The following is a 27,155-nucleotide window of genomic DNA, read 5'->3' on the forward strand; positions in this document are numbered from 1 at the left end:
TACTCAGTCTTTAAAAGGAAGGAAATTCTCTCATATGCTACAACATGGATGAATCTTAAAAACAAGCTAAGCGAAATAAGCCAGTTACAAAAGGACAAAAATTGTAATGATTCTTCTTAAACAAGGTTCTTACAAGGTACTTAAGTGGTCAGTTCATAAAGATGGAGAGTAGAACAGTGATCCTCAGGGGCAGGGAGTGAGGAGAGTTGGGAGTTATTATTTGGGGGATACAGAGTTTCTGTTTCGGATGATAAAAAGTTGTGGACATGGATGGTGGTGATGGTTGCACAGCATGAGAATGTACTTACTGCTTCCGGACTATACTTTTTTTTTTTTTTTTAAGATTTTTTATTTATTTATTTGACAGACAGAGTTCACAAGTGGGCAGAGGAGGAAGCAGTGGAGGAAGCAGTCTCCCTGCTGAGCAGAGAGCCCGATATGGGGCTCGATTCCAGGACTCTGGGATCATGACCTGAGCCAAAGGCAGAGGCTTTAACCCACTGAGCCACCCAGGCACCCCTAGGACTATACATTTTTAAAAAGATTAAAATAGTCAATTGTATGTCGTGTATATTTATTATTATTTTAAAAATCATGGTCGTAAATGTAAGAATAAAACTATAAAGCTTACAGGGAAAAAAAGGGCAGGAGAAAATATTTGTTGAGCTTGAGGTAGGTAGATTTCTTAGATATAACACCAAAAAGCATCCATTAAAGAAAACATTGATAATAGTTTTCAAATAGTTTTCATTTCATCAAAATTTAGAAGTTTTGTGCTTCAAAGGACATTATTAAGAAAGTGAAAAGACAAACCAAAGGATGTGAGAAAATATTTGCAAATCGTATTTCTGAAGGGTTTAGTATCCAGAGTTACAAAGTCCTCTTAATCCAGCAATAGAGAGACAACCCAATTAAAAAATGAGCAAAGGATTTTTACAGCTGTTCTCCAAAGACGATAAATGGCCTAGAAGCACATGAAAAGATGTTCAACATCATTAGTCAAGGGGAAAAACAAAACCACAGTGAGGTACCACCATTAGGATGGCTGTAACAAAATAGGCAGTAACAAGTATTAGGATATAGAGAAACTGGAACCCTAATACCTTGCTAGTAAGAATGTAAAATGGTGAAGCCACTATGGAAAGCAGTGTGGTAGTTAACTATAAAATTACCACATAACAGAGCAGTTTGGCTCTGGTTATGTGCCCAAGAGGTAAGAAAACGTGCCCACATAGAGACTTGTTTGTAGATGTTATAATATTGTTATAATAGCCCCAAACTGGAAATAACCCAGTTGCACATCAACTGATGGATGAATAAACAAAATCTGATTTATGCATACAGTGGAGTACTATTAAACAGTGAAATGGAATGATGTACCCATGCATGTCATACCATAGATGAGCCTCAGAAGACATACTAAATAGAACCTAGACACACAAGATCGTATATTTTATGATTTCATTTATAAGAAATTCCCAGAAGGAGAAAATCTATAGAGCAATGGATTAGCGGTTGCCTGGAGCAGGAAGTAGGAATAACTACAGATAGACTTGAAAGATCTTTTGGGGATGATGGAAATGTTTTAAAATTGGATTGTGAAGGGTGCCTGGGTGGCTCAGTGGGTTAAAGCCTCTGCCTTTGGCTCAGATCATGATCACAGGGTCCGGGGATCAAGCCCCACATCCGGCTCTCTGCTCAGCAGGGAGCCTGCTTCCTCCTCTCTCTCTCTGCCTGCCTCTCTGCCTACTTGTGATCTCTGTCAAATAAATAAATCTTGGGGGAAAAAATTGGATTGTGATGAAGATGGTACAACTCTGCAGATTTTATTATTAAAAAGTCATTCAGGGATGCCTGAGTGGCTCAGTCGGTTAATCTTCTTCATTCAGCTCAGGTCATGATTGCAGCATCCTGGAACTGAGTCTCACACTGGGCTCCTTGCTCAGCATGGAGCCTGCTTCTCCCTCTGCCAGACACTACCCCTACTGTCGACTCTCTCTCTCTCTCTCTCTCTCTGATAAATAAATAAATAAATAAACAAACAAACTTTAAAAAGTCATTCAGTTGTAGACTTAAAGCAGATTGATTTGATGGTATACAGAATACCTCAGTAAAGCTGGTAAAGAATATATAATTTTCTCTGTTCCCTAATCTTTCAAATAAACCCTCAAATTTGTTTAACGTATTTTCCCTTGTCTAGGGCAAAATGTGATAATTATGTCCTACCACACATTTTACCGAAATCTAGTGATTAAATATCATTTAATTGCATGTTGAGATGTCAGACCCAAGTTGGAACTTGCCTAAGTTGAGAATTTTCCTTTTTAGTTTTAGAATTATGACCAAATTATCTGCCCCAGTTTACGATTTGAGGAATCTGAGCTATTGAATGTATACCATTGAGGCAAAAATATCAGTTGGAACAGTAAGTGCAGCTCTTTGCGTGTGCTTACAGAATCTGTCAGGAAAAAAGAATTCCTCTCTTGCACCTGATTTTAGGTTTCTAAAGAAGAGTATACTGGGGTGCCTGGGTGGCTCAGTCAGTTAAGCCTCTGCCTTCAGTTCAGATCATGATCCCAGGGTCCTGGGATAGAGCCCTACATCAGGTTCTCTGCTCAGCAGGGAGCCTGCTTCTCCTTTCCCTCTGCCACTCCCCTTGCTTGTATTCTCTGGCTCTCTCTCTCTCAAATAAATACATAAAATCTTTAAAAAATAAATAAAGATGAGTATACTAAACTGTTATCTTCCCTCCCAAAGTTATTTTTGTTCTTGTACAGAAATCACACTTTTTGGGGCACCTGAGTGGCTCAGTCATTAAGTGTTTGCCTTCGGCTCAGGTCATGATCCCAGGGTCCTGGGATTGAGCCCCTCATCGGGTTCCCTACTCAGCGGGAAGCTGCTTCTCCCTCTCCTACTCCTCTTCTTTTTTTTTTTTTTTTTTTTTTTTCCTACTCCTCTTCTTGTGTTCCCTCTCTCCCTGTGTCTCTGTCAAATAAATAAAATCTTTTTTTTTTTAATCACCCTTTTAATTTTTAAGTATAGTTTTAATAGTGGAGGGTTTTTTTTTTTTTAATAAAGTCATTAAAAGTTTTGCCCACTAACCTAAATGAGTGTTAAGATAGGATAGATGAGATAGTAGAATGTTGCCTCTGAGGACAGGGCTTTGTTTTGCTCACTGACTGTATCCCTAAGCCCTAAAAAAGGGCAAACAGCATTAATGAAGGAGTATTTATTAAGTGGAGCCATGTTTATGTCAACTACAGGAACTACAGGAAAAATATGGTTTTTTTTTTCTTTTTTTTAAAGATTTTACTTATTTACCTGACAGAGATTACAAGTAGGCAGAGAAAGAGAGAGGAGGAAGCAGGCTTCCTGCCAAGCAGAGAGCCCGATGCAGGGGTCGATCCTGGTACGCTGGGATCATGACCCGAGCCGAAGGCAGAGGCCCCAACCCACTGAGCCACCCAGGTCCCCCTAGCAAAAATAGGTTTAAAGAGAAATGTCATTAGTTTTATCATTTTTGCCTATCAAGAACATTTCTTATAATTGAATTTATTATATTGCGTTTATAGTTTTGGGGAAGTTACCAAACTCCTTAAGGTAATAGCTAATTTCCCCTCACAACAGAACAACCCTCATTAGTTTTACCTTTTGAATAATATTGACCACCCCAACCTAATCCAGGTTATATTCTAGTTCATGGCTTCTCAGAACACAGTTCTCAATACAGCTGTATTTAGCATCACCTAGGAATTTGTTTGAAGTACAAATCCTCTGACTCCTTTCCATCTATTGAATCAGAAACTGTAGAGACTCAGGATACAGTCCAGCAATGTTTTCTCAAGCTCTCCAATGAAGGAGATGATAGCTAAAGTTAAAGAACTGTGGCCATAATTGCTAGCCACAGTGTCACCACCTTTTCTTTTTGTAAGTTTTATTTATTATAGGGAGACCAGGATGGGAGGGGCAGAGGGAAAGGGAGAAAAAGAATCTGAAGCAGACTCCCTTCTGAGCACGGAGCCTGACATGGGGCTCGAATCCACAACCCATGAGATCATGACCTGAGCTGAAATCTAGAGCCAGATGTTCAACCAGCTGAGCCACCCAGGTGCCCAGTGTCACCATCTCTTTTGAAACTTCTTTTAACCCACTGAGCCACCCAGGTGCCCCTAAACTTCTTTTAAATACTATGAAAGAATGCCAGAACCCATCTTGAGGCAGTATAGCTCTTTTTCAAACTTACATGTTAAGAATCACCTGAAGTTATTTGTTAACTACACAGATTAACACAGAATTCATTATGTGTTAATGATTAATTCATATAAATTGTTGTTATAAAGGAATAAAACCTTTTTCTTCCCCGAAAATTATGATTTATTAAGTCTCAGGCCTGGGAATTTTTTTTATAGGTGTTCCATGTTATTCTTTAAGGAAGTTCTGGAAACATATGAGAGATGATGTTTATTTCTAGCCAGCTTTTTCCACATTGTGGGAATTGAAAATTCCATGTGCTCCTTCAGGAATGTAACCAAAGAGATCTATAGTGTTTTTTGTGAATGCTGCTGACATAAAGGCCAGGATAAGTCTTTTTTTTTTTTCCTGGTAAACCATCCACATTCTTTTTTTTTTTTTTTTTTTTAAGGTTTATTTATTTGACAGCACAAATAGGCAGAGAGGCAGGCAGTGAGACAGAGGAGGGAAGCAGGCTCCCTGCTGAGCAGAGTGCCCGATGTGGGGCTTGATCCCAGGACCCACTGAGCCACCCAGGTGCCCCAACCATCCATATTCTGATAGCTAAAGATAATCTCCTTTCCTGACAGATGGTATCAGTGTTTCTGGAACAAATCTAGACTTGTGTGCTACAGCACTTAGGCCCCTTGAATCTCTTTCTTACAGCAATGATTTAAATATCGAAGTTTTTTTCTCCTTATCCGCAATCTATGTTTGGTCAAGATTCCAAGGTAAACTTCTATCCTTATTCTCTTTATCTTTATGCCCAGACTTAATAATTCATGATCATCAATCCACTTAATGCCAAAGCTAAACTTCTGCTTGTGTTGATGGTGGCCAAAACAGCAGGTGAAGTGGCTAAGAAAAGCACAAAGACTCTGGCTGATATGAAAAATATATTTTATAATGTTGGAAAATGTACTTGGTTAGAATGGGATCTAAGTTGAAAGATCTTTTGGGGATGATGGAAATGTTTTAAAATTGGATTGTGAAGGGTGCCTGGGATCATGGACCTTGAGATCATGACCCGAGCTGAAGGCAGAGCTTAACCCACTGAGCCACTTGTTTAGAAGCTTTTATTCCTAGGGGTGCCTGGGTGGTTCATGTGGTGAAGCATCTGACTCTTGATTTCAGTCATGTCATAATCTCAGGGTCGTGAGACTGAATGCCACATCTGGCTCTGTGCTGGCTACAGGGCTTGCTGTAGATTCTCTCCCTCTGCCCCCCACCCCTACTCTCTCCCTCTCTTAAAAAAAAAGAAGAAAAAGGTTTTATTCCTCTATAACATCAATTTATATGAATTTAATTGATCTTTGTTATTTTTGTTTCAGTTCCAGTTCTGTCATGTTGCATTGGTTTTTCCAGGAGAGTACTTGGAACATGATTTGGAAATTCGTTTTGGCTCAGGAGTCCTGAGAGACTAAATTTGATTTATCCTGAAGTCCTATCAATCTACCCCAAAGGAGTGACTCCGGTCATCTCTCTCTAGTTTGCCTGGATTTCTAATAGAAAGGGAATTAATATTCTTTAACCTTAACACTTCTTACCTAATCAAGCAATCTCTTTACTATTAATTTCCAATCTAAGTTTTCTTTGCAGTCTAAAACCGTTCTCTGTTTTCTTCTAGATATGGCCTCTCTGGCAGTGATGTCCTGGATAATGTAGCATATGCTCGAGGGTTCAACACAGACCACCAGACCCAGCTCCTTTATCAAGCATCGGCCATGATGGTAGAATCTAGGTATGTGCTCAGTAGAAGACACAGAGTATGGCCCAGACCCATTACCTTGAATCTTATATAGGCTTTTTGGCCAAATTGATAGTAACTTGAATTAGAAATGGGGAGATTTAAGTTTTAGTTCTAGTTTGACACTGTTGCATTGTGGTTCAGGTCAACAAATCACTGTTAAGAAATGAAGCCATAATTCATTTGAACTTATTGGGAACTTGTTATGTAGTGCCTCAGACAAGAATGTTGTAAAAATCATTTCTTTTTGTTTTTTTTTTTTAAATAGATATATTTTTTAAAGATTTATTTATTTGAGAGAGACAGCATGAGAAGTGGGAGGGTCAGAGGGAGAAAAAGACTTCCTGCTGAGCAGGGAGCCCGATGGCGGGACTCGATCCCAAGACTCCAGGATCATGACCTGAGCCGAAGGCAGTCACTTAACCAACTGAGCCACCCAGGCATCCCTGTAAAAATTGTTTTAATAAAACATTTATAGGGGTGCCTGGGTGGCTCAGGGGGTTAAAGCCTCTGCAAGTTTCTTGGGGTCAAGCCCCAAATTGGGTTCTCTGCTCAGCAGGGAGCCTGCTTCCCCCCTCTCTCTGCCTGCCTCTCTGCCTACTTGTGATCTGTCACATAAATAAAAATCTTTTTTAAATAAATAATAAAACATTTATATACGAGTATAACTGAATATGAAAGTTTAAGATAGTGAGGAAGGAAGCATAATCTGACAGACTCGAAATAAGCTTCATAGGGGGCGCCTGGGTGGCTCAGTGGGTTAAGCCGCTGCCTTCAGCTCAGGTCATGATCTCAGGGTCCTGGGATCGAGTCCCGCATCGGGCTCTCTGCTCAGCAGGGAGCCTGCTTCCTCCTCTCTCTGCCTGCCTCTCTGCTTACTTGTAATTTCTCTCTGTCAAATAAATAAATAAAATCTTTAAAAAAAAAAAAAAAAAAGAAATAAGCTTCATAGAGTCCTTATTCCCTGTAGGTATGCGCTGCTCATTGTAGACAGTGCCACTGCCCTGTACAGAACGGACTATTCAGGTCGAGGGGAGCTTTCAGCCAGGCAGATGCACTTGGCCAGGTTTCTGCGAATGCTTCTGCGACTTGCTGATGAGGTAAGGTGTATCGGGACAGAGAATGTCTAATTTTCAGAGGCCTCACTGGGAGGCCAGAACATCAGGGCCTGGTTTCACAGATAGGAAGAGGTGTATTAATCATTCATTACTTTGTGGGGGAAGGGGTGGCAGCAGTAAAGTCCTTTGAATGACCACAAAAAATGACATTTATCCTTTCTCCATCAGTTTGGTGTGGCAGTGGTAATCACCAACCAGGTGGTAGCCCAAGTGGATGGAGCAGCCATGTTTGCTGCAGATCCTAAAAAACCTATTGGAGGAAATATCATTGCTCATGCTTCAACAACCAGGTAAAGTGAACGGATAGGTGACTTTGTCTTAGAATGTCATATTAACTGAGGTAGACATGAAGATCTGAATTTCCATTTAAATCCAGTCAATGCTACCACAGGAGTCATTGTTAAATGTTGTCTTGCTCTAATTAGTGCATGTTTGCTTTCAGTTTATAAAGGAATTAAAAGCCCACAAATACGCAAGACTGAATATGAACGATATGCCTCTCCCTCATTATTAAGAAAGTAATTGTTTCACTATGAAAAATCCACTAAAGTTGGAAGCAGGGTAGGAGTGGATTCCTCCAAGTTGGAAATGCCCCTAAGGAATACAGAAAGATTCCCCAAAGTCCTGGAAAGTATATAGGTCTGAAAAAAATTTAGAGCAAAGATTTTTAAACTGTAACTTGGTTGGTTTTTTTGATCAGACTGTATCTGAGGAAAGGAAGAGGGGAAACCAGAATCTGCAAAATCTACGACTCTCCCTGTCTTCCTGAAGCTGAAGCTATGTTTGCCATCAATGCAGATGGAGTGGGAGATGCCAAAGACTGAAACATTGAGGTTTTTCCTGTGACAAACCTTAAGTGCTATAGCCTAAAGGAGAGGACTGCTCCCTGGGGTTCTTCATAGGCCTCTTCCTGTTGTGACTGCCAGAAAAGGGCTTCTGGAAAAACAGCTATTGTATCAGCTTTTCTGATGGTGTAAACAGGAGACAAGGTCAGTAGTCACAAACTGATCTGAAATGTTTATTCCGTCTGGAGTGTATTAATTTCTTTGTGAATTATTTCAAGGACAGTAAAGGAATACTTTTGACATAGTGCCTTGGGGTTGACTTGGGAGTAATGGTTGTCTATTGGACAATCGTTAGTTTTCTTGCAGACATAAGCTGGGAAGACTGGATTCTTCTCTCACTGTTCGAATAATGTTGAAATGCCTGTGTGGCAAAGAAAGTGGTTCTTTTCTGCCGATAAAACTCTTGTCAGTCAGAAACAGGTTGTTAAGTTAGTTTGCCTGAATTATCTTATGTAAGAATTTTTTAGTTAAGGGCTACGAGGCAGGCCTACTGGAACACCAGCCATCCAACTATCTACTTGCTTGGGTTTTTAATTGCCAAGAGTAACTCAAGATAATTTTGGAATCTTAAGCATTTAGGGGCTCTTTAAGTAGATTTAGTGTGGAGCTTCTAATAAAGTAGTTATCTGTGCTGTTTACAGGAGTTGTTCTTGTATAAGCTGAATATTTCAAGATAGGACCTTCAAAATAACTTTGGGCACTGAGTGATCAGTTTCTATTGCTTTAAAATTGAAAATTTTAAAGGGAAGTCCTATATTCAGTTGATAATTATCCTTCAGGCTAATAGAGATTACTATAAGATGAATATCCCATGACTTTCCAGTGGCCTTTATGAGTCTTATGTTGTAGAGCCCTGATATTTGTCCGGATTATTCTACTTTAGGGATTTGAGATCGTCCTCCTCTTCTCTTTCAGACTTATACTCAGGATGGCTTTTAACCAGCTCTTTGAATTTCAGAGGGCCTGGCAGCTAGTACTGGGAGGAAAGGCACAGAAAATCTCTGCTGTTGCTGTGTTGATCCTACTGTATTTAGGGAGATAGGAAGACAGTCAAGTTAATGCAGCTTTGTTTAAAGAATGGAGTACCTCTCCAGTCTTTTCTTTCATTTCTATACCACATAACAAACCTGGGATGGTAGAGTAAGCCAGGGTGACAGAATCTGGAATGGAAGCTTGGTTCTTATATAAAAGCATGTCAGTCCTATAAACTTACCTCAATTATTCTTATAGGTGAGTTAGTTTATCAGGTGAGATTACGCTTTGTGCTGTTGGCCCTAAGAGTAAAATAGTTGGAATAGGCCTTGTTAGGCTAAAAGCAGCTCTCTGTGTTGTACATAACTAAAATTTCCATTGAAAATAGCTTTAACCCAAGAGCTTAAACTTTTTGGTGCTATTTTTCTGTTTGTCTGCAGTAGTTTCGGTAGTAGAAAACAGGGAAATGTCAAGCAAGAAAGGAGCGGATGGCAAACATAAGAGAATATAGTCAAATTTGGTTTATTTCAGGTTTATACCAAAATATATTCCAGGCAACTCTTTAAGATCATTGTTTCACAGTTTCATAAGCCTTATGCACTGGTGTCCTTCCAAAAGCTGCCAGGACTCTGTAAGTGAAGTGGTCTAGCTCCTCAGCCCAGGAATACAGTTAGAATCCACATGATAGATAAGAAGAGGGCAATATCCATGGGCTGCCCTGACCTTTCCTTTTACCCTGATAGGGTATAAGAACGATATAATTTGGTTTTAAATATTAATAGAAAAGATTAGTGAGTACAAGTTCTGTGTTTTGTTCTTAGAGCTTTTTGAAGTTCACCGACCTCAGCAGTAGGCTGAAGGCAGCCGTCAGTGCTATATATATCTTGATTTTTCAAGAATTCACTTAAGACAACTATAGAAATCCAGGCCTTAAGTACTTCCCCAATTTCAGATAAAATAAGGGATTAGAATAAATTAACCAGTGGGCAGTGGGAAAGAAACTGGGGAATGGTTATGGATACCAGTCAGACCCAGGAGTCAGGACCATCACTTAAGCAGTCTTAGATTCCTGATGATCTAAGCAGGGCATTCTCCCTCAAGTCATGAAGGCCACTGAAATGCAATTATTCTCTTAAAATTATTTCCAATTCTTCCAAGTCCTTCTGGAAAGCCGAATCCTAGGGAGACAAGAAAGACTAGGCCTCAAAAATCTAAGCCAACTCCCAAACCACTGATAACTTCCCTTCTGAGCTCTGTTATCAGTCTTTACCTGACCTTCCCAGGATAGCCTGCAGCCTATGAAATCTGCCCCCTCCCCAAGGTGAGATATATACAAAGATGACTACATGCAAAAGTGTAAACTATCTTTTATAGGGAAAATAAAACCTCAAGGGAAGATTTTCTTCCCTGGAAAAGTTCAAATGATTCAATAATGGAACCCAGTATTAGGGAAGCTCTTCAAAGTATTACCTCATTGGTGACATCTGGCAGCTCCAGGGCTAACTTCATCCATTGCCTAGCTTCAGAGTTTTTTCCTAGTTCTCTATAGCACTGAGAAGAGACAACAGTGAAAACCTGGGAGAAACGCCACCAGGAGACTGAACTTTCAGGACTTCCCATTATATATCAACATGTGATTTCATCTATGTTGAAAAAAGCAGGTGAGTTTACCTTGGAAATATATACCCTCCCTGCTTTAGAAAATCCTGGCTGTAGTTCTTCAGCCTAGAAAAGGAAACAAGGCATTTCAGAGAATTTCCAAATTCAAGTCAGGCTGAAGTTTATTAAATAGAGCCTTCCAGTCCTGGCCTGGGGAACTCTATTTTTATAAGCTGTCCAGGTGGTTCTGACTTTCTCCTTTAACAGGCAAGCCTAAAATTACAATTTACCAAAAATCCCTCCCTTCTTTCCCAATACCTTCAGGAAGCTTTGGAGGGCATCCTGCACAGTGGCGCTGAGAGGGCTTTCAAACAAAGCTGCAGCAGTTTTTTTTTCTAGCCAGCTCAGGTGAGAGACCTGCCACCAAAAGATCCAAGTGTGAATAAAAAAAACGTGGTTTGTTTTGTTTTTGAGAGAGAAAACTGAGGAGGGCAGGCGGCAGAGGGAAAGAGACTCTCAAGCAGATTCCCTGCTGAGCTTGGAGCCTGACAGAGGCTCCGTCTCACGACCCTAAGATCACAACCTAAGCCAAAACCGAGAGTAGGGAGTTCAACCACCTGAGCCACCCAAGTGCGCCAGAAGGCAGCTTACCTGGTAGCACCACCTGCCGAGGAGAAAGTGAGCCATAGGGTTTTCTGGCTGGAGAGCGATGGCTTTGTCCACATGCTCCTGAGGGGAAAAATGTAAATATAAATTGACATCAGAGTTGCTAAAGGAAGAACAAGTCATAGAGACTATAGGAACACGCTTTGCAAGGAGCAAGGGAAGAGCAGGGAATCTGGACTAGAGCAGCACCAGGGAAGGAAGAAAAGCCTTTCCTCACCTTGAAGCTAAAGCCACTCTGGATGCGCCTCTGGATGCTCTCATGCTCAGCCAGCTGACCACAGAGCACCGCGTACCTAAGGGGAAAAGCCGCAGGAAGCTCGGGGACAAGGAATGGGCTTCCCATCCACTGCCCCCAACCCCTCAAGTAAAGCTGAAAACAGCATCTCTGTATGTACAAAATTCCTCTTTTCACAGATCTGTGGTCCATCCTACTTCACATTCTTTAGCAAACAGTGGTAGGCTCACAATTCTCCAAAGTATGCTAGGTACAAAAAAGTGGGGTCCACCAGTCAACTTCTCATACTTAACATTTAGGCAGTGTCTCTGTCCAAGTCTCCACAAGTTTCCCCCTATAATGAGTATAACCATTAGGGGTCATAAAAACTTAAAAAGCAGATCTCTAATAATCAGCATCAAAATATAAGGGACCTAAGTACATGGGTTCTTATCTCCGGAGCAGACACTAAAAAGGTCTCATTGGCTTTAAAAGCATACAGGCATGTCCTTGGGAAGCTGTACTCCAGGACAAACTGGGATGGGACGGACACTCTACGAAATTCTCATGTTCATTTGGGAACCAAGAGAAGCAGAGGAAGAAAGTCCACATCCTTCCTTCCATGGGGAACAAAACCCCCAGCTTCCCATCTTCTGTCTTCAAAAACAAAGGCCTCCCTACTCTATCCCCCCACCATTGTTTCTAGAAGCACAGCTGACATTAAATGAGTGTCTAGAGACCCAAGGTGCTTTTTCATATATTCAACAAATACTAGGGCGGCAGAGGCTCGTTTCCGTATTTCCTCCAAAAAGCCACTCCTCAAGAATAAAGTGTAGACCAGTTTCCATCCTTGGGTGTCCAGGAGCCCCAAGGAAATCCAGAGAAGTGGCAATGACCTGGCCTCTGAGAAGAGCTCTTGCAGAAACAATCTTAGGACAGAAATATGGAAAGCAAAGGAGAGGTGAGAAGGGAATTTTCAATAAAACTGAGGTGCTGGAACCAGGCCCCAGGAATGAGTTGGCCTTAACCCATGGAAGTTGGCAGAACTTTGCCTCTCATGAGACAACAAAAGCAAGGCTGATGTTTTTGTAAGGTAATCAACTAAACTTCCTGGGGTTGAGCTCACATTCATTTTAACTCATGCAAGCCAAGCAAAGAAGCCAAAGTGTACCACCAGCCAGGGACTGCAGTCAGGGGGAAAAAGCTTGTGCAGGACATGGGAGCCACCCTCCCTGAAGAGCCAAGAACCCTCAAATTTTGTAGCAAGGATGACTCTTAAAAAGGTACGCATTTTTCTCTAAGTCCCTCTAAGCCCCAACAACAACAAATCTTCGAATTCCCCCTTGCCTCACTCCCAGAGCACTTTCCAATGAAAACTCCCCTGGGTCCCTGGTTTGGATTAGGCCCAGCCGTATGATAATAAAAAAGGCCAGAGCTCCCTCTCCTGTTTCCTCAGGCAGAGAAATGGCTCTCTTCCACTGTAACTCATGCTAGCTCGTTACAGGACTCTGCAGGGGTTACTTACCACTGGTGACATTCAGCATTCTCATCCCCCTTCTCCAGGGCAGCCTCCGCTTCTTCTTTTCCTGTAGGGACAAAGGTGATTCAGAGTTCATAAGGGCTCCCATGCAGACTTCGACATGAGGGGCTGTGGCAAGAATGACTGCTCTAGCCCTTACCAATCCCTACCCAACCTGGACTTGTTTGGAATATTGAATTTGAGCAGAATGAAAAGCTACAAATAGCTTCCCAGGGATAACCTCTGCTTTACCTCATTCTTTTCCCTACCTCTGTCATCCACTGCCCAATTACCTTCTTTTTATAACACCCACCTGATGTGTTCAAAGTTGTTGGGGTTGGGGGGGGGGGTTGTTTAAGCATTGGGGGCTGGGAGAGAGAATCTCAAGCAGACAACGTTCTGAGCAGAGAGCCCCATGTGGAGCTCGAACTTACAACCCTGAGGTCATGACTTGAGCCCAAACCAAGAGTCCGGGGGACATCTTTAAAAAAACAAAACAAAACAAACAAACAAAAAAAGACAAAACCAAGAGTCCAACAGTCACCTGACTGAGCTACCCAGGCATCCCTCAAAGCTTTTTAAGATATTTTTTTAAAAGATTTTATTTACTTATTTGACAGAGAGAGAGATCACAAGGAGGCAGAGGGGCAGGCAGAGAGAGAGGGGGAAGCAGGCTCCCCGCCGAGCAGAGAGCCTGATACGGGGCTCAATCCTAGGACCCCGAGATCATGACCCAAGCCAAAGGCAGAGGCTCAACCCACAGAGCCACCCAGGCACCTCAAGATTTTATTTATTTTTTTTTACAGAGACACAGTGAGAGAGGGAACAGAGCCCAGGGAGTGGGAGAGGGAGAAGCAGGCTTCCCACCAAGCAGGGAGCCTGATGTGGGGCTTAAACCCAGGACCCCGGGATCATGACCTGAGCCTAAGGCAGATGCTTAACAACAGCCACCCAGGTGCCCCTCAAAGTATTTTAAATATAAAAGAACCCAATGGTTGGGTCGCCTGGGTGGCTCAGTGGGTTAAAGCCTCTGCCTTCAGCTCAGGTCATGATCCCAGGGTCCTGGGATTGAGCTCTGCCTCGGGCTCTCTGCTTAGCAGGGAGCCTGCTTCCTCCTCTCTCTCTCTGCCTGCCTCTCTGCCTACTTGTTATTTCTGTCAAATAAATAAGCAAAATCTTTAAAAAGAAAAAAAAAAGAAAGAACCCAATGGCAATCAAATTGTCCCAAAGAGTCCTTATCCTAGGGGGGTATAGGTATGCTTTAGGGTGTCCATGAATCCCTCTGAAGTTGTATAAAAATTTAGGTGCATCTGTATTTTATTGAGGAGAGGGTCTACCTTTCCTTTTGATCAAATTCTCATAAGACTGTGATCTAAAAATAATCACATCTCTATGCCAAAACTCCTCACTAGAGCCAAATGTCTGACCAGAAATGACATTCATTTAGTTTCCTAAGCACCAAGACTGACAAATCAAGGCCTAAACACATGAAAGCTCTTGACAAGGATCTGCTATGCGGTCATGTAGTCTGGAGCCTTCTAGCTGAGGAACATCATGCCTACAATACTGGAGAAAAGAGCATACTGCCAAATGGGACTTCTCCTTTGATTAAAATGGAGAGCACTTCAAAGGGAATGTGGAGAAGATGGGGCAAAAGTAATGGGTTGAGGTGATAGGCTGGCTGATGTGAAAGGTTTCCTCATGTTTAAATGATAGTAATGATGGTAAGATGTTGTATATCCAACAAATACATTTTTAAGTTGGCTGATGAGAAACGCTACCGCCAACCCCCTCTCCACCCCCTGCACCTTAATCTCCCCTTTTTAAACAATGACTGTGTATGGCCCCATCAGTGAGGGACATTGTCTCTCAGCAGATTTTTTTCTTTGCCCACTTCAAAGCGCTATCTTACTAGAAAGTAAGAGCTCAGCATTCTTTCCTGCCAAGCTAGACAAAGGAGTAAGAAGATACCACATAATATCCCACAGAATGGCTGCCTCTTGGTGCTCCAACTTTTAGAGATAGAACAAAATGGAAAGGACCATGAAGGATGGTCCTAAAAAGCCAAATTCTGGGGCCTCCAAGGCTGCTCCACCTGTGGTTCAGCAGGAGCAGACTTGCACAGGGGGGTCCAAACTCTGCAGATCAGACCAGAGCACTGACAATGGCTGCTCTAACCATCACCCACCTTTAGGTTTCATGCTGGCCACTGTACTAATAAGTGATGCTCAATGGGGGTGCTGGGGTTAAGCTCCAACTCTTGGTTTTTGGCTCATGATCTCAGGGTGGTGAGATCAAGTCCCATGCTGGACTCCACATTTCTCTCTCTCCTCCCCATCCCTCCACAACCCTGCTCATGCTCTCTAAAATAAATAAAATCTTTAGGCGGGGGGGAAAAAGATAACAATCAAAAGGAAAGGAAAGATTCTTGTTGGTACCAAGGAGTCCAAATACCAGCCCAAAAGCTCATGAGAATCCTTACCTCAAATTTAGGAGGAACACAGAAACTTTTGAAAAGAAAGAAGCAAAAAGTAATTAAGCACCTCTGTTAAAACCTGGAGATTTTTCTGATGATTCAACTCAACTGACCTGTTCTTTCTATATTGACAATTCTACAAATGCTTGAAACAATGACCTTGAGGTATTGTCAAATTCTACATTAGCAAAGATTCGATGTTTCTAAGTGAGGAGGTAGACATATCCACTTTGGAAAGTTAACTTTAGGTATCTAACTGAACCACAAGACCTAGAAGCCCACTGATAGTACCCGACTTGTGTGTGGGTAGGCAGGACCCATCTTCCCCACACAACCAGTCATTTTTCAAAGTCCCAGAATTCTCAGTGACATGACAGATAGGGACAAGCCCTGAGCTTGGCATCATTCATATGCACCCTATCCGCCCAGACACAGACTTTGGCAACAGAGTTTTTAAGTAGATCCCAAGGACTCCTAAGCTAGCAGCATTCTTCCAAACTGCCGCTCATAGGCTCTCACCAAACATGGTCTGCTGATACTCTCAGAGAACACCTGCCTCAAAGGCTCCATAACTCAAACCAGATTCCTAAGCAGCAGCAAAAAAAAAAAAAAAAAAAAAACCCTTCAGATTAAGAAAACAGGCTTTGCCCTCTCCTGCAGGTGGGGAGTGAGAACAATTATCCAAGTCTGCTACAGCTACCCCTAAAAACATTTTCACCGGTATTAATCACAATGTGCAGGGAAGCAGTGACCACTGTCTAAAAAAGGAAGCAGAAGTCCCTGGGAACCCGAGTTTGTCCCCAGTGAATAACTGAACCACCACTACCCCGACAGCCTATTATCTTGGTGGTTCCCCTGAGCCCCAAACAGATGGACCAGCTCAGCCCCAGAATCAGTGACCTTCCCATGAGGAATCTGTCAGTACTTACCATTTAGGGCATATGACTTCTTCTCGCTCACCTCTTCAGTGAGCTCACACATGTCACTATAGGCCCGGGCCAGGCGCCAAAGAAAGTCCTGCCGGCTTCCATACTGTAGACCAAACAGAGAGGGAGGGATGAGACCCCTCTTCTTCAGCTGCAGATAACTGGGCCTCTGGCCTTCTACCCAAGCCCTAGGTTTTAGTTTCCAAGCTAGTGTGTTATACACAGACATCAGGCCAGCCTTAGGCATAGCCCTCCGCCCCTACACGCCCCCACCCGCAGTTAGCTAACCGGTGATCTGTCATCTCTGCCCAGTAGCTTGCAGAAGCCTCCGAGTGAGGGCCCACTGTGAGGAGCAAAGCTCAACTCCAACACGAAATGCGACACAATAAGTCTGGCTGACACAATGAAAAGTGTGAATTCTCACATTTCCCAAGAAAAGGAAACATTCTAACTCTGGGACATTTATACCTGGGTGAGCATAAATCTTGGCAGTGAACCAGAGAAGGGAACTGTGGTTGAGTGACCTCCACACTTGTCCCTCGTGATGGAAACTTCAAGTAGGGCAAGCAGCTTAGGCTCTGCCACAAGGGAAATAGAAGATGAAAAAAATATTCCAGTTCTTTCCACACTTCTCTCCACTGTGAGTGGTAGAGCTCTTTTGCAACAGCTCTCCAGGAGGCAGAGGGCTGTGGGGAGGTGGCTCGGGGCAGGTGGTACAACCAGGCCCACAGGACATGCAAGCCTGGGGGGTGCATGCAGAAGCAGCCAGCTCACCCCCCTTTTCCCTTCCTATGGCCTCCGGCAGGCTGGTGAGCAACACCAGCCTTCCCCTCCACCCACAGCTTGTGGGGCAGACAGGACGTCAGAGCCTTACCGCCAGCTTGTTGTTGAGCAGCAGTTGGAAGCCCTCCCGCCTGTCCTGCTCGCTGCCCTGGTGCAGCTCATCCGCCTGCTGCAGGAGGGGCAGCACATCCTCCAGGCCCGGGGAGCCTGCAGCATCCAGGGCTCCGGCCACCGGGCCTGACGCCACCTCCAGCTCCAGGTCCAGAGAGTCCCTTCTCCCGATCTTCACAGTCTCACAGCTCACTTCATCTTCCCCATCATCACTTTCTCTGTCAGAGTCCCGCTCATAGTCAGACTCAGCATTGGCTGTGGTATAACTGGGGCAGAGAAACAGAAGTGACAAGGTCAAGGGAGTTTTTTTTTTTTTTTTTTTAAGATTTTATTTATTTGACAGGCAGGCGGGGCGGGGGGGGGGAGCAGGCTCCCCACTGAGCAGAGAGCCTGATGCGGGGATTGATCCCAGGACCCTAAGATCATGACCTGAGCCGAAGGCAAAGGCTTAACCCACTGAGCCACACAGGAACTCCAACAGAGTTATTTAGCCTCAGAGCTCTAGGGCTGTCTCCCACCCACAAAGGGACTCCTGCTGTCCAGAGCACCAAGTAAAAACCATTTCTACCACATAGGGGCAGAGAAAGCTTCCTATGGGAATCACAGACTGGCAAAATGATCCCGGAGAGAAAGTGACCAGCTGGGGGCACTGGGGCAGTCAGGGGTCAATACAAGATGATCCCTCCCGCCCTGCAAGCTATCAAGTTGGCCAGATAATCAGAAAAAACAGAAGGCTAGAAAGAAGCCTAGAAAGGAATTTACCAAAATGTTGCTAATAGATCTCATGATAAAAGAATTAAAGGAAGTTTTTCTACTTTTTAACATTACATATAATTGTTTTACTGAGCATATATTAAGTAAAAAAGAAAGAAACGGTTTTTAAGATAAAAACCATTATGTAAGTGGAGCTGATATCCTGAGCTGGGCGGCTCACCAGGCTAAGTGTGTGTCGGTCATTTTTGCCTTATCAGCCAAAAGCACCGCCAGAAACAACATGGGTGGGTGCCAGCCTCCAAGGCCACAGGCAGCCCAAATATCTACATCTTCTTTCTCAATTCTCCGAACACCTCTGTCCTAAGTTAGCAACCAAACCTAAACCACAATACGAGTAGCCCCTGGAAACCTTAGGAACTTGCTGCGGTGGGGAAAGGCCACGTTGCAGCTGGAATCAGGAGAGGAGGAAGATGGAAACAGAAGTGCCTGCAAAGATTTCTCTGGGGCCGCCACAAGCCAGGCAGGCGCGTCCCTGGAACCCCCTACCTTGATGCACTCACTGAAGGGGAGGCTGCGTTTCTGTTGGATCATAGCCTTCACTGGCGGCTCATCAGGGTGTTCTCCCTAACTGCCAACTGAATCAGACAAAAACTGAGCAAATGTCAGACTTCCAGGGTCCAGAAGCAGACACCAGAGAAGCCTCTAGACTTGAGTGAAGGAAAAGCAGCTTCTTTTAGAGCCAGAAGGTTCTGAAGCACAGGAAAGATCTTAGGGTCCCTTAGGGATATGCCTTCCTCCATCCTAGAATGATGACAGGGACAGGATACTGAGCTGGCACAAAACAGACCTGAAGAAGAGATAAGAAAGGCACCTACAAACACGGGGCAAGGCAGGTCCAAGTGGTAGGCCAGAAAGCCACACACAAGGAGATGGGCTCCACCCAGAAGGTACCAAGTAAGCAAACAGACCAAGTTCCCTGTCTGTGCCCCTGCTTCACAGAGGAGCTTCCAGACTCCTTTAAAAAATGGCTCCAGGGGGGCGCCTGGGTGGCTCAGTGGGTTAAGCCGCTGCCTTCGGCTCAGGTCATGATCTCAGAGTCCTGGGATCGAGTCCCGCATCGGGCTCTCTGCTCAGTGGAGGGCCTGCTTCCCTCTCTCTCTCTCTCTGCCTGCCTCTCCATCTACTTGTGATTTCTCTCTGTCAAATAAATAAATAAATAAAAATCTTTATTTAAAAAAAAAAAAAAAAAAAATGGCTCCAGGAACCTGTAGGGTATTGACCTTAGCTACACCTTGCTTTTTAAGATGTTACCCAAGTTCCTTCCCCTCTAGCAACGGGCACTAGAAACATTAGAAATTAGAGGCACAGGAAAAGTGGCAGAGGTTTTACAACCAACCTGAGTAGTGATGAACAAGACCACACAGAAGCAGCCTAGACAGACTCCCAACCAATTCTGAAGCCTGGGACAATAACCTGCCCAAATAAGAAAATCAAATCAGAGTCTACCAGCGCCTCTACTCAGCCCAGCCAGGCCAAAGGCATGATGGATAAATGGGTTAATATGGGGTAAGGAGACAGAGTTTTGTACCGTATCGTTAGAAAGAAAGGGAGACACCATTGCCTGAACTCCCTCCAATGAGGAGTTCAAATCAGGAGTCTCCCGGGGAGGGACCCTTGCTCTGATCACTTCTAGTGCATAGCAATCAGCAGTCTCTCTCCAGGGAGCTCATGTGGCTGAGGAATGGGAGTGATCAGGAAGACCCCACTGCCCACAGAGTAAGAGCTGGTGGAGCCAGTGAGGCAGGGAAGCCCCAGTGAGGCTGAACAGTGAGGAGGCCTTTTTGGCACCTCAGCCCCACTTCAGGGAGCTCTGCCTTGCTAACCTGCACCCCGCTGGCTGCCATGCAGTGGGCGGCCAGACACCTGGTGCCTCAGCACAGACATCAGTCCCGTGAGCTTCCAGGCCTTCCACAGCAACATGGGCTGCGACCCTATGTTCACATCATGCTCTTCCACATGTCAGACCACCAATCCAGCCCATGGAGAAACCCACCAGAGCAAGGACGGTCCCTTAAAAAGGCTCTTCGGAGCTGTATCCTTGGGTGGGACACATTGTTCCCACATATAGTAGAGAACCCATGGCTCCTTCGGAGCAAGGAGGCCAGAGACGCCCGACTCTACCCCTTGAGGAGAGCCCACGAGTCAGTGATCAAGGGCTCAGTTACTCACATATCCCCTTCCGATAATTAAGTTTCCTTCTTTTGACTCCTCCTAAGCCCCATTAGAGGGGCTGATCTAAAGCATTCAAAGACAACCAGGCATGGGAGACCCTCAGTGGTGGGGAAGATAAGACCAACCTAAACGAGGTAATAAATGCCCAAGAAGGAGTGGCAGTGAGGTTGCAGGCAATCTTTCTGGCTGGGATGCCTGGGAAGGCTTGCTGGAGGAGCTGGTGTTTGAGGGCAAGCTGGGTTTTGACCAGGAGAGAAGTTACGTTACGTTTGGTACAATATTCAGGGAACAAGCCTGTGGACCCACACAGTGACTCTGCCTCTGCCATATTCAGTCAGTCCCCTAGGAGCTCAAAGTTGCTATTTTATGCAGAAGAAAAGGGAATACAGCTTTCGGTGGAGTAGGCTATTCAATGTTCTTAGCTTTTCATCCCTCAAAGAAGCGCTCCCACAAGTTCAAAGCCATTCCAGAGTTTGGTCTCCTCCCCAAATTCCCCCTTGACCTATATGGCAGTGACCATGACAAAAAGAATTATCCACCATGGGCACTGCCCCAGAGAGCACCAGCTAAACCGGAGTCTTGCACCTCGTATCACACCAGCAGCTACTACATGCCTCCAGATCGGTCATGGGCTAAGTCTGCTAGTAATTAAGAAAGCCACCTTTCCTCTCATCCCATCAGGTGGCTGATAAGCCGGTCCTTCCCCTTAGGGCCTTCACAGCCCCAGTGAGCACCTCAAGCAGTGAAGCTCCCATAAGCTTCCCGGGTTAAATCCTCTGGCTCTCACTGTTGCCCAAACTTTGCACAACTTTCTTTCTTTCCTAAGATTTATTTACTGGAGAGGGAGAAAGAGCAAGTGAGCACATGTGCACAGGCAAGCAAAGGGAGAGGAAGACAATCTGAGCAGACTCCCCGCTGAGCACGGAGCCCTACCCCAGACTCAATCCCACTGCTCTGAGATCATGACCTGAGCCAAAATCAAGACTCGGTCGCTCAACCAACTGAGCCACCCAGGTGCCCCTTGTGCCACTTCTTGAAATCATCACTGAAGGCCCTGAGTTCTGTATCACTTTGGGCAGAGCTGTGACCTCTCCTGTTCTACCCTCTTACAAATGCTAAGTTTCCCACCCAAGTGACCTGCTTGAATGGGTTGCATACAAATGCTCCTTAAGTCTCAGGGACCACTACCAATTACTTTGTCCTTCTTTTCAGTCCAGATATTCCAGATATGCCAAATACAAATCCATTTTGCCCTTGACAATGTAGGTAACAGGGATCAGAGAACTCTGACAACAGTAGTCACAAAGGAAGGACTAGAGCTCTTACTGAGACGGCTTGTTGCAAGAGGTGTCTGGGCAACCAATAATCAAACCCAGGAGAGATGCTCAATAGCAGGAATATGGAAAAAGAGTGAACTGTTATTCTCCATTTTCCTAGGAAACCAAATAAGGAGAGAGAGGCAGGACAGTATATTGTCCCAAACAGAATGAGGCTGAAATTTCTTAAGATGTACTGAACAGATCATACTGCCATGGGTAGGTCTTCCCTGGGCCATGAGCTGTGGCAGCCCTCAGTCCATGGGAAGAACTCCCAAGGGCTCCATGGGCTCCATGGGCTAGTTCTTCCCGTAAAGGCCTTTCCGTGCCCCCACAACCAAGCCATGCCATAGATCACAGACCCCCCCCCCAACCTCTGCGGATGAGCACCGCTGAGCCTGCACTTAATAGCTGTGTAACTCTGGGCAAGGCATTGAGCCTCGCTGAGCCTCAAGTCTCTGTCAGAAAAGGAAGAAGAGCAGCACCAACTTCCTAGGATCCCTGGAAGGATTAGGTGAGGAAATGGCTCTAAAGTGCTTGGCATGGTGTCTGCCAGAGGAAAAATAAACAGTAGTTACCATCATAAAGTGTTTCAGCTAAAGGACATTGCTAGGATACCTGGGTGACTCAATCATTAAGTGTCTGCCTTGGGGGGAGTGGGGCGGCGCCAGGGTGGCTCAGTGGGTTAAGCTTCTGCCTTCGGATCAGGCATGGTTTCAGAGTCCTGGGATTGAGCCCCGCACTGGGCTCTCTGCTCAGCAGGAAGTCTGCTTTCCGCCACCATCCCCCCTCCCCCGCGCCCCAGCTGCCTCTCTGCCTACTTGTGCTCCCTCTGCCAAATAAATAAATAAAATCTTTAAAAAAAAAAAAAGCGTCTGCCTTCAGCTCAGGTCATAATCCCAGGTTCCTGGGATCGAGCCCCACATCAGGCTCCCTGCTCAGCAGAAGGCCTGCTTCTCCCTCTCCACTCCCCCTGCTTGTGTTCCTTCTCTTGCTTTCTCTCTCTGTGTCAAATAAATAAATAAAATCTTTAAAAATAAAAAAGAAGAAGAAGAAGAAGAAGGAGGAGGAGGACATTGCTGCAAAGATCACCCTGAATGGCTGTATGCATGTTTACAGCTGAACCAGTGCTTCTGTCCCAATCTTTTCCTTGGGGAGGAAAAGGTCAGCCTCCAGACCTCACAGAGGAGCTAGCAGCAGACAAGGGCAGAAGCTGCCAATGACAGTGTCCAGCTCCACAACAAAGATAATTCATTCAGACTCCATCCTTGAGACCAAAGTTTCAAAATGGCACTAGTGACTTAAAATCAAAAAGCTCTTGGCCTGAGGGCGCCTGGGTGGCTCAGTGGGTTAAGCCACTGCCTTCGGCTCAGGTCATGATCTCAGGGTCCTGGGATCGAGGCCCGCATCGGGCTCTCTGCTCAGCAGGGAGCCTGCTTCCCTCTCTCTCTCTCTGCCTGCCTCTCTGTCTACTTGTGATCTCTCTGTGTCAAATAAATAAATAAAATCTTTAAAAAAAAAAAAAAAAAAAAAAAAAAGCTCTTGGCCTGAGCATGTTTAGAGGCTGTCTACCAGACTCCTGCCTGATGTCCTGGCGCACAGTAAGCCCTACAAGCAGAGCTGCTGGGCTACTACATATTCAAGACAGTCAGCTCCCACCTGTGAGGATGGCAAGCGAGCACGAGCAAGCCTCCCATGTGGGAAGAGAGGAGCTTCCAGGAGAGGGGAGCACAGTTAGAGGTTAGAGGGCTCTGGAAACCTGGCTCAGCCACTGAGTGAAGGAAATAAAGTCATGAAACAACAGTTATAAAGTTCTTGTGATAACACAGCCAAATGCTCAACTAATGTTACAGGAAACATGAAAATAAAAATTATGGCTACGTAAAAAACCAATTCCAAGGAAAATGACAGATGTAAGCAAAAAGCACTGTTAATATCTCATTTGCCTAAGTGACATAAGGCGGATGGTTTTTCTTGTTTTACCTATTCCTTATTTTATTCATTTATATCCTTACCTTGTGCCCAAGATTACTGACAGCAGCTCAGTGTGAATTTTCCAGAGATAAAAAGCACTTTTACAAAAGGTCACCTGGCCGAAGTCATAACTGCCTCCAGGAGAAAGGACTCACCCGCCTTCACTCTCAGCATCTGTGAATGTGGCTCCCGAGGTGGCTGTGAAGTAGACAGAGCTGGACCCAGTAGAGTCACTCCTCTCCCGGGCAAACGGGAACCTTCGCCGCCGAGCCACTCTCTGGCTCTCTTCCATGTGGGATCTGAAAGGCGGGTCCCTTTAGAGAGGGTGCCATTAGGTCCCAGCCAGCCCGTTGCTTCCCTCCACGAAGGAACCTCTCACTAATGCTGCTCAGTAAAGAGCCAAACACAGAGAAAATCCTGGGTTTCTACCCTCAGAAGAACAAGGACAGCTCCCCGGGCCCAGCCTGCACGGGCAGCCCAGCTAAGTCAGCATAAAGGATGTCAGCGGCTACAACAGACCAAAAGGAGGGGGGCCCCAAAGCACCAAGGAACTTATAGAAGAAGGCAAAGTACGAAGCATACAGCTTCCCTGCTAGTTATGTAAGGAGCTACACAACTGTCTCTGCTTCTGAGACGGCAGCAAAGGCCAGGACACAGCTCAGCTGAGCAAGCTGCAGGGGCTGAGAGCAGCTGAGGGCCCGAGGGCAGTGGGATGGAAGGCTGCATCACTCACCGGACCTCCCCAACGATCTGGCCGGCCAGGCCCTGCAGGCTGCTCCGCAGCTCCTCTACCTCGCGCCGCAGGGCCGCCAGCCCCGTCAGCACGAAATCCAGGCGCTCCAGCACCTCCTCCTGCCCTTCCCGTGGAAGGCTGACCAGCTCCGCAGCATCTCCAGCCTCCCTGGGGCCTGCCCGCAAAGGCCTCACTGAAGGAAGGACAGCACACAGTGACGCTCAGGGGACAGGGTGAGGAAGAGATCTTTGACCTGGAATTTAAGAACACCTGCTTCTCACTGGAGCTCAGTTTACCAAAACCCTTGTGACTCAGACAGTAAATGTTCACAGCTAAGTCTTGTTAACAAGTCTTCAAGTAACTATTCAAAGAAAAAAAAAAAAAATCAAGATCCCAGTCTCTACATAAGAGCCCCCTCTGTCCGCAGAAGCTTTCACGCCGCAGTCTTTAGCAGTACCGCACCCTAATGTAAAATGCTGGCAAGAACACAGTACTGGTCGCCTGGGTGGCTCAGTGGGTTAAGCCTCTGTGTTCAGCTCAGGCCATGATCTCCAGGTCCTGGGATCGAGCCCCACATCAGGCTCTCTGCTCAGCAGGGAGCCTGCTTCCCCCTCTGTCTCTGCCTGCCTCTCCGCCCACTTGTGATCTCTGTCAAATAAAATCTTAAAAAAAAAAGAACACAGTACCTAGAAGGCAGGACTGCACTGCAAAAGGAAAACAAAATCCTTTACCTGTCTAGCTAGTTCCCAAATACAAGGCAGCCAATACCAGCCACACTGCAGAACTAAAATGGAACTCAAATTCTGGGCTTTCACTCCACAGAGAAGAGCAAAAGAAACTCTGATCCTCTCAAGGACTTCATGTAGTATCATCAGAGAGGAGCAAAGAGAAAGGAACAGTTACTAAGAGAAAAGCCCACCCACACCCCATGGGAAAAACACCATTCCTGAGCCCTCATTGGAGCTCTGGGTAAATTCCAACAATAAATGCTAATAAAAGAGCAGCTCCCCAAGGCCATTGGACTGGAAAATGTAAAAACAGTAAAGAAACCAGGAAGGCAGGACCCACAGTGCAGGCAAACATCAATGTGTTCAAGGACGTCTAGTGAGAGTCTAGGCTGGATTACAGCACACACCCGATATTATTCAGGAATGTACAGCAAGAAAGAGCTCTGGGGGGCACCTGGCTGAATCAGCTGGTAGAGAATGAGATTCCTGATCTTGGGAGCATTAAGTTCGAGCCCCATGTTGGGTGAAGAAATTACTTAAATAAAACTTAAAAAAAAAAAACAAAACCTTTTAAGAAGAAAGAAAGATCTCTGTGAACATCGCCCCTTTCTCCAAACACCTACTGCTAAGAAATTACAAATAAGCCACAAGGAAAAGACAGACAAGCACTCTTTTAATACTAGGTTACCAACATGTTATAAAATGCTGACAAACAGCTGCAACCAGCATGGGATAACTCTTTGAAGATTCTTCTAAAACTAACTTTTCCAATCCATCTGGCGTTTGGTAATCAGAGAACACTCATTCCCAATTAACATAGGGTGACATGATCTCCACGCCTCTCCATTACACACACCTGAGGAGAGCAGTTTGAACCAGCCTTAGATGCTTTGCTCAAACAACTTAAGGTCAAAGTTTTCAAAACAAAAGTATTACCCATTTCAGCTGTGGCTGGCTTCCAGCAACATTCAGCCTCAATTGCAGAACATGCACTCCCACGTCTATGCTGTGCAAGTTCTGGACCAGGTGACAAGGCCCAATCCTACCACTTAACTGCTCTAGGACACCCTGAGTGAAGTTACATAATCTTTTTGAATCTCAATTTTCAACTAAGGATTAAAAAACAAACAAGAAACAAACTTGGATAGTCTCCACATTCCCTTCAAAGTCTAAAACATAATTTAATACGTAAGCCTCAAGACTTAATTCCCCTAAGATTAGTTTTCCCTTTTGCCTTATTTTGGACTCTTTTTTCTCTACTAACTAAATCTTTTACCCAACACTAAGCAAGTGCCTTTACAACATACGTAGCACTATTGCGGCCTGAACTAAGAGTAAAGGCTAAACAGCCTTTTCACAATAGGCTTTTCTGGGATTACAAGAAAATGTACAGAAAAAGAAGACTGCTTTCCTTTTCAGTTAACTTTACAGAAAAGTGAAACTCTCAGGCACCCCTTCCGTTGTCCCGTCCCACCGGCTCTACTAAAGGCAGCCCGGACCGTAGGCCCATCCATCAGCCACGACTGTGGCCTCAGGGGACCGGCTAGGACGTACCCTGGCGTCCTGGCTCTGAGGTCTGCGTGTAGCCCAGGGAGTTAGGTAGGCTTTGACTGTGGCCATGGCGCCGGGTCCGCTTCCACCGCTGGCTGTAAAGCGCACACAGGAATCCAAGGCCCGCGGCGGTGCCCAGCAACAGTCCCAACCCGGCTTGGGCGCCGCCCAAGACCCCCAGCCTAGACATGCTGCACCTGCAGCCCACGTGAACCACCGGAGCGGGCGGGCGGGGACAAGGGGAGAGAAACTCGTGAGCGTGGTCCTCCCACCCCTACCCCCAGACTATCCTCACCCCAATCCGGATCCTAAGGTTTCCGCCAGACCCCTGTGCCCGACTACGTGCCTCTCACCCAGCTTGGGCGCAGGCGCCCCTCCAGCACACTCGCAGCCCTGATCTCCGAGTCAGAGGTTTCTTGGCCTCCGACCCCCGCCCCCAACCCCACGACACTGCAGACAACGAACCCCCCGCCCCGGCTGCAAACTCCAGGACACCCCCCCACCCCGCCAGCGCCCTCGGAAGGCGACCTGGCCCGGCAGCAGACCAGCTCAGACCCTTACCGACCGCTCACAACCAAGCTAGCAGCCTTCACGGCCGCTGCTCACGCTGTCAATGAGCGTGACATCATCAAGCCGCGCCAGCAGACCCGCGCGCTGTTGGGAAGGCGCTCGAGGCTCGGTTTCCGCCCACGCTTTGCCCA

The 27,155-nt window shown here is 45.5% G+C and overlaps 2 protein-coding genes and 1 long non-coding RNA gene across 5 annotated transcripts in view; 1 reads left to right on the forward strand and 2 right to left on the reverse strand.

The window, feature by feature from the left end:
• RAD51 (RAD51 recombinase) overlaps positions 1 to 8,577 on the forward strand; it is a 32,056-nt gene extending 23,479 nt beyond the window's left edge. The window contains exons 7-10 of the mRNA XM_059181177.1: positions 5,858 to 5,971; positions 6,948 to 7,077; positions 7,264 to 7,385; positions 7,796 to 8,577. Of these exons, the coding sequence (XP_059037160.1) occupies positions 5,858 to 5,971; positions 6,948 to 7,077; positions 7,264 to 7,385; positions 7,796 to 7,919 (490 nt within the window). The 3' untranslated portion in view covers positions 7,920 to 8,577. The remainder of the gene's footprint in view (positions 1 to 5,857; positions 5,972 to 6,947; positions 7,078 to 7,263; positions 7,386 to 7,795) is intronic.
• Positions 501 to 6,713, reverse strand: LOC131836121 (uncharacterized). The gene is made up of 3 exons (XR_009355519.1): positions 6,593 to 6,713; positions 4,189 to 6,523; positions 501 to 4,150 (listed from the first exon to the last, which is right to left on the reverse strand). It is a non-coding gene; the product is annotated as an uncharacterized LOC131836121 (long non-coding RNA).
• An 841-nt stretch (positions 8,578 to 9,418) lies between the features above and the next one.
• RMDN3 (regulator of microtubule dynamics 3) lies at positions 9,419 to 27,151 on the reverse strand. Of its 3 annotated transcripts, none has more exons than XM_059181173.1 (14): positions 27,016 to 27,151; positions 26,458 to 26,651; positions 24,176 to 24,368; positions 23,598 to 23,741; positions 17,187 to 17,472; positions 16,316 to 16,418; positions 12,917 to 12,977; positions 11,705 to 11,746; positions 11,395 to 11,470; positions 11,163 to 11,240; positions 10,830 to 10,928; positions 10,584 to 10,637; positions 10,383 to 10,463; positions 9,419 to 10,090 (listed from the first exon to the last, which is right to left on the reverse strand). In XM_059181173.1, the coding sequence occupies exons 2-14, from the start codon at positions 26,642 to 26,644 to the stop codon at positions 10,037 to 10,039; spliced, it is 1,458 nt and encodes a 485-aa protein (XP_059037156.1). In that variant the 5' UTR covers positions 26,645 to 26,651; positions 27,016 to 27,151; the 3' UTR covers positions 9,419 to 10,036. The 3 variants fall into 3 exon arrangements, with proteins under 3 accessions (XP_059037156.1, XP_059037157.1, XP_059037159.1); XM_059181174.1 differs by having other exon boundaries at positions 26,983 to 27,050; XM_059181176.1 differs by lacking the exon at positions 11,705 to 11,746.
• Between the last annotated feature and the right edge of the window lie 4 nt (positions 27,152 to 27,155).

This window comes from Mustela lutreola, chromosome 7, assembly GCF_030435805.1.
Source record: "Mustela lutreola isolate mMusLut2 chromosome 7, mMusLut2.pri, whole genome shotgun sequence".
Taxonomy (NCBI): Eukaryota; Metazoa; Chordata; class Mammalia; order Carnivora; family Mustelidae; genus Mustela; species Mustela lutreola.

Excerpts from the sequence above, each read along its gene's own strand:
- RMDN3 (XM_059181173.1), bottom strand. The coding sequence starts at position 26,644 with ATGTCTAGGCTGGGGGTCTTGGGCGGCGCCCAAGCCGGGTTGGGACTG. Across the intron at positions 11,747-12,916 it reads AATGCTGAATGTCACCAGTG|GGGGAAACTTGTGGAGACTT; the intron begins GTAAGTAACCCC and ends TACTCATTATAG. Across the intron at positions 11,471-11,704 it reads ACAGAGACACTGCCTAAATG|GTACGCGGTGCTCTGTGGTC; the intron begins TTAAGTATGAGA and ends TTTTCCCCTTAG.